The sequence below is a fragment of the Zalophus californianus genome, chromosome 5, assembly GCF_009762305.2.
Source record: "Zalophus californianus isolate mZalCal1 chromosome 5, mZalCal1.pri.v2, whole genome shotgun sequence".
Classification (NCBI taxonomy): domain Eukaryota; kingdom Metazoa; phylum Chordata; class Mammalia; order Carnivora; family Otariidae; genus Zalophus; species Zalophus californianus.
The window spans coordinates 105,021,267-105,032,372 of NC_045599.1; the positions used below are offsets into that span (position 1 = coordinate 105,021,267).

The 11,106-nt window shown below is 42.9% G+C and overlaps 1 protein-coding gene across 5 annotated transcripts in view; it reads left to right on the forward strand.

The window, feature by feature from the left end:
- The window catches only part of EBF1 (EBF transcription factor 1), a 391,542-nt gene extending 384,992 nt beyond the window's left edge, over window positions 1–6,550 (forward strand). For all 5 annotated transcript variants that reach the window (XM_027605969.1, XM_027605968.1, XM_027605970.1 and 2 more), the window contains exon 16: window positions 6,085–6,550. In XM_027605969.1, coding sequence (XP_027461770.1) covers window positions 6,085–6,116 — 32 coding nt within the window. In that variant the 3' untranslated portion in view covers window positions 6,117–6,550. The remainder of the gene's footprint in view (window positions 1–6,084) is intronic.
- The last annotated feature ends 4,556 nt before the right edge of the window (window positions 6,551–11,106 follow it).

Here is an 11,106-nt window from a genome sequence, read left to right on the forward strand (position 1 = left end):
CACTCTTAAGTAATAATGAAATGGCTTCAAGACAGGGACTCATACAAAATTTGTTCATTTGTCACCCAGGGCATTTCTAACCCAAGTCTGCACAGGTTCCAAAAGTACAGAGGCTGTTCCCCCCTATTCTGATTGGCAGCTGAATCACCACCACTCCCTCACATTTCTCACACACAGTTGCACAGTGGGGAGGGTTCAAGGTGAAATTCAGGGACACGCTTTGTGCTGGATTTGCTATTGTGGATGACATTGTCCTTGCCTTCTGTTTGAGCATGTGTCCAGGAGATTCCTTCTGCTAGTTTTTGTTTTTCCAATACCATCATGTACCAAACGGCTCCTGAGGGGTGGCAGGGGAGGAGGTATCAGTAGAGAAATTAAAGTCAAATTAACTGACACCATTTTTCTTGAAGCTGTCCTGTCCGTCTTCCTGCCACCATCACAAGGCAGGGCCCACACACCTGGGACCGCACCTTGGCCCTCCGTACACCATCACTGCTGCCCAGGGTGCACTATACCATTGCTTCTGGGGAGCTCCTGCCTGAGGCTTTGGGGTCTCCCCTGAAGAAAGGGACATTGGGACGATGGGCTCCGAGACCTGCAACTAAAGAATAACCTCCCTCGTCGTTAGTTTTCTAGACTCTGCTTATCTATGGAGAAAGGACGTGGGCGGGTTATAGAATGGCGGGGAGGGTGGGCGGGGAGGGGGGTGGACCTCTGCAGTGTTACCGTCTTTCTTCTCCTTTTCATTGTTACAGTGATTTCATTCGGACCCACCTAGTTCAGAACTGTGATCATTAGGACCGGGCAAGTGACAAAGGAAGAGTTGGTTAAGCAAATGGACTGTATAAATAAGACCAGAGGTGACACGTTTAGGCTATTTGAGGGTTTTAAAGACCTATGTACTTCCAACTGCCACACTACGAATTGTATATCATCCTGGGTTTTTTTTTTTTTAGCCAGCTCCTTAAAGCCCTTTTCCCCAGCAGCCCCGTCTTGGCCTCCTCTAGTGACTGCATGTATGTTTATTACCCCAATGAACACGCATTGCAGTCTCACATGAAGATGATGACGATGGTCACAGCTACTAACATGGGAGGGCTTGTTCCCAGCCAGGCTTCTGCATTATCTCATTCCCAACCACCCTTGATGTAGGCTGTTTGTTGTCCCCATTCTACAGATGCAGAAACTGAGCCTTAGAGCCAAGATGGCTCATCCAGAGTTACACATCTAACAAATTGGGAGAGCCTGGGGTTAAAACCCTAGCAGATTGATAGTAAGCCCCTATGCTCTATGGTCATACTATCGTGAAGCCACTGGGTTAGGCCCTGATGGACTACAAAATCCTGGCCTTCAAATCTTTCCCTGTATTAAAGGAAACACAACACCCCAGTAAAGCAGACAGATCTGTCTAGGAGAGGCTGGGTGCGCACCTGTAGAAGTTCAGAGGAGGGAAGGATCAGGGAGAATTCAGAATAGTCTCATGCAGAAGGCTGCCATTGAACTGGACCTTGCATGAAGGGCAAGGAGGATTCAGGCAGAGGGAGATGGGGAGGGGGCATTTGAAGCAGAGGATTAAAGATAACTGGAGCCAAAGAGTAATGTGCGGTAACCAGCAAGCCACTTGGCATCCTGGAGCATGGAGGCCCAGGAAGTGGGGATGAGGTTGAACAAGGAAGTCCTTACGTGGAAGTCATAAATTCCATTCTTTCCATATATTTTATAATTTACAATTTCTCCTGCGGTGCCAACTGGCTTTCTCTCCCAGGTAGATAAAACCTTGGACAAATTACCATATGTCTGAGAAATTTTTTTAGGATAAAGCAACTCTTTTCTCAGCACTTCTGGAGTCTCACAAGATATGCTGTTAAAAATTTTTAAATTTTGTGGTTAAACAAATCTAGAAAGTGGGGTGCTTACTGAATCTGTCTTGGAGAGCCCCAATGCACCTAAGTTTATTAAAAGCTCTGAGACAGACATCCTGCAGTTCTCTAAATTTACTTGCCCAGAGAACCCTTTTCTGAGTGTTAAGACCAATTAACATCCCGTGAAAAACTTTGGAAAATGTGGCTGTATTTTGGATTTAAAGAGAAAATGCAGAGACATCTTCCATTCCCATCTAGGTAAAGTCATTGATAAATCCTGATCCTGACTCCCCAGGCGTGTCTGTTTTCGTAAGTCAAAGAACTTGAGTGACCCACTCTGCTCAGCCATTGTCCTGGAGATGTCCTCCCCCTTTTCCAAAGGCTTATGGTCCCTAGAGCATGGATTCTATGCAATTTCAGGCCTCAGAGGACTTCATTAATCAAGAGAGAGGCAGCCCCAAGGAGGCTGTCAGCATGCCCCACAGTGTAGTGATTTTAAACCCTAACCATGTCCTGGACAGTCCCTGCAATGAAAAATTAAAAACAAAAGACCAGAGTGATTTCACAGAAATTGTACCCACACACTGATTTCTTTTTTCTTTCCTCACCTTGTTGGAGCTCAGGCTGGCTGGCCCCACCTGACTCTAGATATCATGTAGTCCAGTGGTGATCTCGTGGAATTGTCTTTTGCTCTGGGCACATGCTCAATTTGTGCAAGATTCCCCCCTCCCGCCCCCGCGGCGTTCTGGTCCCGATTAGCTCATAATTCTTACACATATGGTGGTTCGAGGAAGACCACATTCCACTCTCTCACTCCAAACTCTCCCAGCTCTGCAAAACTTTTCATTTCGTCTTTGTTCTTATCAAAATGTGAAAACCATAATGCAAAATGCATGGCCTTTCAAACCAATCGTTTTCTGACCTTCTGTCAGAGAGAACGTGATCCCCCAGCTGCTGGGGACAATGGCAGAGCCACCTCGGTCTTGTGATGTCTTGTGATGTTTGGCATGTGTTGCTCTCTGAGAGTGTTGTGTCCTCATGGAAGTCTTCATGGCCCCCACTTGGGCAAGTCAGTGTGCCAGCGGCATTTCTGGAACATTCCAAGCCTCAGACACCCATCCCTCTCACCCACATAAGTAATCTTGAGGATTGCAGCACAGACACAAGAAAAACAGCCCCTAAAAACCCAGGAGCTTCCGTGCAATCATGCAGCGGGGGATCACTTTGTCAAAAGGCCTCTTTGGAGGTAGAGCAACTCAGAGGTTGCAAACAGAGATCTTTTCCTAAAATTTATCTCTCAGTAAGTGTTCTGCATCTTGGAGTTTAGGAAATAACAGATGAGACTTAAGGAGCTGTGACCCTGATATTATAATGCAGGGTTTGGGGTGTAGGTACAAATGAGATTCCATGGATTCCATGGTTTCCATTAGACTCTAAGAGAAGTCTGAGGGCCAACAAAGGCAAGGTTAGGAAAGTGTGGGCAGACCAAAGCCACCCCCTAGGTACCCCCAGATATGTCTGTTGGCTTGTTTTTAATTTTAATTATTTGCTACAATGTATAAACTGGGCTCTTCTGTATTTTAAAAAACTCACATCTCCATCTTCTCTTGCAAGAGTGCAGGAGATCTGGTGGTTGTGAGCAGGCATTTCTGTGCAGTAGCTGTGGGGAGCCCACTCTAAAGAAGGCCTGCCATGCCCTTGGCAGAGTCCCTCCATCCCTATTAGTGCATTTTGCTCACTTATGTTCCCAGTCTGGGCTCTCGGGGCGCTGGAGTTTGTGACCCCTATATTCCAGATTAAGAAGCACTGTTAGCTATGGACGGGCACACCAGTTAGCTTTGCTTTGTAACTTTTAATGGGGCCCTAGTGGAGGTTTAATCTAATTAATCTAGCACATTATTCAGGTACAAAACATGGCTAGATTTTTTTTCCCCCTCTGGCCATTCAGAATTAAAAAAACAACCCTGATGTTTTCAGGGTCCAATTACTAAATGTTGGCTGATCCCACTGACCAAATTAGCAGGAAGTTTGTCAGTTCTGTGCTTTGCGTCCTACCGACGCTGCCTAAGCCGCCTGGCTGTACCGTAGGGGGCTGCCCTTTAATGCCAGGCGCACGAAGTGGATTTGGGTGGAGAGCAAAACTAGGACTTGGTTCTCTTGCCAGAGGTTTAGAACCCCCACAGAAAGGCCTGTCTTTAATAAGGGTGCCTGGACCCACCTCCAGCCTAGATGAAAGATCTTTAGGGAGGCAGAGCCATGCTGAGCTGTCACCGTGCAGAGACCCCCTGCCCCCTTGCCTTTGGAGCTGCAGCATCTTGAATTCTCATGTTAAGGCTTGGGTTAAAAATCTGGGCTCCCTGTTTCCATCAGATCTAGGGCTCACTTGAATCTTAGGGGGACTGCTTTTCCAACTGATCCCAATCTTTGGGGGTTTAAGTTGGTCTGCATTTGGCAAGAGACACTTCCTGTTTCTAAGAAAAATGGCTTATGAGGGCTTACGAAAAAGACTCCAGGAGTTTTTGGACTGCAAAACGGCTCTTGCAAAACAACATTTGGATGATTTACGTGTACATGAATCAGAAACATGTGGATTAAATTTCCCTGTGAATACAGATGGGTTTAAAAATTAACGGAAAAAGTGTTTGGCAAAATACATTTTTTAATTGAATTTAAAATGTCGGGGGTGGGGGAGGGGAAACAGGAGGGGTGTGGAGGCTGCAGGGCTTTAGAGCCTCACCTAGCCTCCCTGTGTCTGCAGCAGGATTTGTGGCAGTTGGGGTTCACATAAAAACAGGCACATTCTTCCGGACATGAGAGTTGGGATACAAAGAGTGCCACTTTCTAGTATCAGTCATCGCTGACAAGAACATCAATTTAAAGTTAGAATTGCCAATGAGAAGAAAGCAATGACTTTCTCTCTCCTCTTTGGAAGCAAAGATGGCTGCCTGTTGCTTCTGATGGACGCATCGCTCTTCCCCCAACATATTTCAAAGTTGCCAGACTGTTTTAACTTTCTTACAGACATCCTTCCATTGCTCATGCTCATCATGTGAAGTATGCTGTGTGAGGTGGTGCCTATTTGATATAAGAGGAAACACAGCCCAGAGAGGTCAGACCATTAGCATGAGGTCACACAGCTAGTTTAGCAGCAGAAGGGATGGATTAAAAGTAACAGCAGCTAACCTCTATGAGGCCTTTACTAGGGAGATGACAGTGGGCCAAGCACTTCACATATGTTATTTTATTTAAATCTCCAACAACCCTAAAAATGTCACTGTCCTTACAAATACCCTTAACTACATTTTCTAGCTGAGGAGGCAGAGGTTCAAGGAAACAAATAACTACCTTGGGGGTGGGGGGCGGAGGAGGAAGGGCATCCTACTTAGAAAGCAGGAAAGCCTGAGGCGGAAGGCTGGCCTAGCGGATTCCCTGCTTTTCTAAATACCACCGTGTGCTGCCTGCTAACTCTGAACACTCTGAAAGAGTTTTTTGATTACCCCAGGATCTTACCCCAGCTTTCCTAGGCTATAATTTTCTAGGAACGTGGTCAGACCATTCCAGAACCTCGAGTGAAGCCATAGTATAGGAGACACGCTGCAGTTGCATGCAAACCTGCCTTACCCTCCTCCACCATGCTTTTCTCCCAGCTTCATTTCCCCGGGGAACAAGGCCCTCGGCGGCTGGCATTTCCTTTTCCCAGGCACGGACGACTGAAATGAAGGCATTCACCTTGCTGCTCTAGTACCCTGTCTTCGTGCATACACAAGAGCACAGAGCCATGGGTTTTTTTGTAGAACTTGCTGGCAGTTGGGATGAACTGGGTTTTTTTTTTTTTTTCCTTATATTACGGAAGTGAAGGGGAGGGGGGGAAAAGAGTGACAAATTGAAAATTTTCACTATTTTGTAAGGTTTGGGGCTGCAACTTTCCCAGCAGTATTCAAACTATGCAACTTTCCAGTTACGTTTCAAAATTGAAATCAGACTTGGAGGATGTTTAGCCTCTTCTGTTCTGTTAAAGACACATACACAGGCTGATATATTACCATTCTTAATAAAGTACATGTATATTTTATAACAAACCCTCATTCCAGGAAAGATGAGAGCACATTTGTGACTAATATTCAACCAACATAGTGGTGTGTGGGTGTTTTTTCCCATTTTTTTTCCCCTCAGTGAGAAATTTGGATGCAAAACCATTGACTTTTGTCTTCTCTTTCCACAGCGATATCTGGCATGATTGTTCCTCCCATGTGAAAGAATTGCCTTGAAGAATTTTATTAATGAAGAGGTTGGATTCTGCTACAGAGAGTAATCTGATACAAGTCCCCGAGTGGAACTTTTAACTCAGGCCTTTTTAAGAGGAATCACGATAACTGCAGATTTTTAAACAAACAATATCACCGACCTTGCAAATACTGAAATTGGAAGGGATCTGCAAGTGCAGAGTGTTGGTTAAAAGTTGTACCTCCCAAGTATTTGGGGGATATATTTATTCTGTGTTGATAAAAGCAAATCCACTTTTTCTTTTTCTTTCTTTTTTTTTTTAAGCTTAACTCTGCAATCATTTGTCTTTTATAAACCGTAAAGCTGTATACAAGGGACACTATAAATAAGACGCCATGTTTTAATTTATGATGTTTTTAAAGCTGTGTAAAGGGAGAATGAAGTGGTGATATTTACAAAAAAGTCAAAAAAGAAAAAAAAAGAAAAAAAAAAAAGCTTGTATGGGACAGAATAGGAATGCCAGTTAGATTTTTTAGAAAACTAAGGGTCGGCTTTTGCGCCTTAAAGCATATCAAATGGTAGTTAGCTCAGACAGTGCATTTTCAATATCTAACTTAACATGCCATCCCTTAGCAGTGCAAGCTTATTTATCTCTTTTGTATTGTTGTCTTAAGTAACTGTGTAAATAAATGCAGCCTGGAAAGTTAAAAAGTGATGTAAGTGATCACACTTTTTCCCTTCTACTCAAAAATCCAGTGCCTCTAGACAGATTGTTAAAACTGCATATTTAAACCTGTTATCATTCTCCCTTTCACTTGTGTCAACTTCTTCTGAAGCCGATGGCCTCTCGAGAGCCTGATGGCAAACATACTGTGTGAGAATCTCCTATGAGACTTCATGGAACAGGGTCCAGGCACAGAATTCCACATTATGCTCTCCAGTTATCAAGCCAAAATCCCACTTTCACGCCGCCATTTGCAAGTTTAAAGTTTACTCATCCTAAATGTTGACTTCAGAACCAATCCTCCAAAAGCTGACAAAAGCAACATGGCAGGTGTTACAGATTTCCCACTTGAGATAACGCGCCTCTATCGGTGACCCTTACCATTTGTAACATAGATTAGAGCGACAGGTTAAGTGCTTTGGAATTAAGAGTAAAAGGAAAACTGGGAGAAAGGAGAAGAAGGTTGAGAGCTCCAAAACATAGCTTTTTGTTCTATGGAAGTTTTGCTCTCATCATCTGGGACATGTTCTTAAAAGTAAGAATAAATAGCAAAGATGCAGCAAAGCTCTGAGGATGCATTTGCCTGATATTTTTTCCTTTGCTGTTGTGTTTTTGTATGTAGTTATAAATACTGTAGATTTTTTGTGATTTTTGCCAAAGTCGTTGTTCTATTTATACATTTTAATGTCTTAAGACAGTTTTTCAATATCACAAAAAGATTTTACTGCATATTTTGCAAAGAAAAAAAAAGCTCACTACCTTTAGCTTGCACATACTTGCAAAGTTAATTAAAAGGCTTTTTGTTTTAAAGGGATTTTGTAAAATATCCATATAAATAATGTATTTATCTTTGGAATTTGTACATTGCTTTCCCCTTCTTCCTTTTCCTCCCACTCCCAGTTTATTTTATTGTGTATGTTTGCTATGTGAAAAGTGCGTATTTGTTTGGTCACCTACAGTTGTATTAGCAGTTTCAATGTGATTTTTAAACATTTCATTTATAGTTATTTTTAGTTTTGTTTTAAACCATGCTTCAATTTTTTTTATTTCCACCCAAAAGCCATTGTCTATTTTTGTATTATTTGTAAGTTAAGAAGTTTTTTCCAATATATGGCAAAAAAAATAGTAGCATATTATTCTTGTAGCATTTAGTTCTGTAGATTAAAAAAAATGTATCCTTTGCTTTGGAAGCTTACAAAAAGAAAAAAAAAAACCCTAATGCTGTTTTACTCTATTAATATGCATGGAATCTCTCCCTTTGGAGTGACGCATTTTGTGCATTAAATTTGGGGGAGAAACTTCATAGAAATCAATGAACATACTTTCTTTCTTAAGTCTGCTTGTATATTTCCTGTCTTTCACATAAATATAAACCAGCAGATTGGATGCCTTAACAATGCAAATCATATTCATTTCACTTGTACATTGTAACTGTGCACCAGAACTGTCAGTCATCACTAACGTTCTAAGAAAAAAAGAAAAAGAAAAAAGAAAAAAAAAAAAAAACAAAGAAATGGAAAAGCACAAAAGAACTGTTTTGTTACCTTAAGACAATGTAACTTTTTCTAGTAGAGCAAGAAATTTACAACAATGCTGCAACTGTGCATGCCCCCATATGGATTTTGCAATGGTTTTCACTAGACTGTCAGAGTGCGATTTTTATGGGTTGGGGCGGGTGCGGGAGGGGAGTCGTGGGAGGGAAGGGAGGGGAGGAAAGCTGATTTTTCAAGGTGAGAAATAATAATAATGATGATTAATAATAATAAAAAAACTGGAAAATGTAAGCAAGGTGGACGCATTGCTTCTCGGTACTCAGAAAGTTTGTCTGAATTCGTGTGGTAAGTGCTGGCCTGAAGATGTATACAATTTAAAGCCATATTTTGTCTGGTGAGCCCCTTAACTGTTTGTGAAGGAATGGTCAGCCGGCAAGGTGTCCGGCTCAGACCCTGACAACAAACGCCACCCATCTGTCAGCCATGTGTAGTGGTTAGAACTTTTCTGGAAAGTCCAAAGAGCCTTTAAAATGTGTATAATTTGTGTTCTGTCGCCTCTATTTATATTGATTAGATGAAAAGATGTTCTGGCCCTCTGACCCTCTTTCTTCTACACAAAATTTCTACAAATAAAAAATGTTCCCCTAAATACAGAATATGGCTTTAAGAAGAATATGAAACAGAGAATTAAGATTTCAGTTTTGGGGGAAAAATACAGCTTCTGGATGACTGGATTGCCTGACATGCCCTGGCCTCACATTGTACTAGGATGCAGCTTAACGAAGTCATCTCTGAATCTACTAACCTTTCACCTTCTTATCAAACTTTTTGAATAGACACACACTGTACAGTTCAATTGTTAGAGAACCTAACTACTGTAGAGATTGTTATAATTTTTTTTTTTGCAAAAATTCAAGCTGTAAAAACTTTTCAACTTTCACAATATTTAATTAAAGTTACTTCCTGTCTGTGATGGCAGCTTCTAGTTGTGTATTCATTTCAGTATTTCAGATGAGCCAAAGTCCAACATATGTAGAAGGTCTGTGTTTGCAATTACTCAGACCAGTGTTGACACCCAGAGAAAAGAAATCTGGGTAGTCCTGGGACACCCACTCTCTTTCTTTGTAAATCCTTGGGGATTTGCCAATCTGGGATGCAAATTGCACACGCACAGCGTACTGCTGCCCTCTGCCGGCAGCAGATGGATGCGCACCTGCGCACCCTGGCCCACAGAGGAGCCAAGAGCCCCAATCATTTCACCAGCCAAGCAGTGCGATCCCCTGGCGGTGACTGAATTGTGAGTCCAGGATCTGGCCATTCTAGAATTCCATCCTCTGTGCTACAAGTCTGAACCAAGCTCTTCACATACAGCTGCTAATTAGTCCCAGTGAGCCTTATGGTCAATTAGTTATGTGCCCTGGCTCATTGATGAGGAGGCATGTGTGAACTCAGAACCTTCCATGATCTATAGTTTTAGATCCCTGGTGGATAAGACACTCTCTCTTTTGGATAAAACCAACTTTATCTGGAGTCAAATATTCCACAGACACCCAGTAGGCACCTTCTCTTGTAAAATGATTTCACTTTAAGTTCCATCATCATCGTTAAGTCTTTCCAATTGTTCCTTCAATGCTTCCCCGGCTTTTGCAATTATTGGACATGGTAAGGTTAACAATGCTCGTAAAATGCCTCAAAAACTTAGCAAATAGGCCAGAGACCACAGAAACTTGATGACCAGAACTAACAGGGCATCACACAGCCACCATGTTGATCATTTGTGGTGGCCATTGTTGATACATTTCGGCTCTGGAATAGAGCTCAATCTGAAGTAATGAGAGAGTGTCATGAATAAGTTAATAAGTAGAGAAACTCTCATCATTTTCTTAAGAAGGGAGTCTATGTTCATTAATCTGGTCATTCAACATACTTTTTTGGAATTCTGTAGTAGATACAGGTCCCTGTATTAGATGCAGAAAATTAAAAAAATGAACAAGAGACCCTGCCCTCGGGATGCTCACAGTCTCCGACTAGACAAATCCATACTCAAATCAAAGCAGTTTAGGAAGTTTAGAGGGACACATGCATGTCACAGCGCTCCACAGAATAAAGCAGACATCTACACCTCTCCACACAGGCCTCCACTTTCCTTAAGGCCTATTTCTTGGAAGCATTTGTTCGTTCATTCATTCACATACACCTTGAAGGTTTACTGAGCACCCGGCGCCAGGGGAGGTGCGGTAGATTCCACAGTGAGTGCCGGGACCCTGGGCCTGCCCTCATGGGGCTTAGAGTTGAGTGGGGCAAGCCGATGTGAAGCAACCACGGAAGTAAATACTAACAACCCCACAGTGGCAATGAGGAAAAGTCTAGACTGCTCTGAAAGCATATTGCAGTGGGATCTGACTTAACCTGAAGGGCTGGGGAAGGTTTCCAGAGAAAGTGACATTTGAGCGGAGATGTGAAGGATTCTGTAACCAAGTGGGGTGGGCACCTTAGGCAGCGGGGATGAAGGCAGGTGTAAGGATCTGAGCTTTGGGGGTGGATACCTGCGTTCAGAAACAGAAAGGCCGTGTGAGGGGAGCATGTGGTTGTGCAAGGTGGCACCGTGGAACGTGGGAGATTCAATTCAGAAGACAGCCCGAGCACCTACTGTGCGCTTGGCACTGCACTAGATGCTAGGATGCATAGGCAAACCAGTCATAATTCCTGCCCATCGGGCCTACGTCTCGGCTCAGCATGGCACGTACATTCACAGCCTTGTATTTGTCCACAGGAGCTATGCTGATAAAGCCCAAAGGGGTGA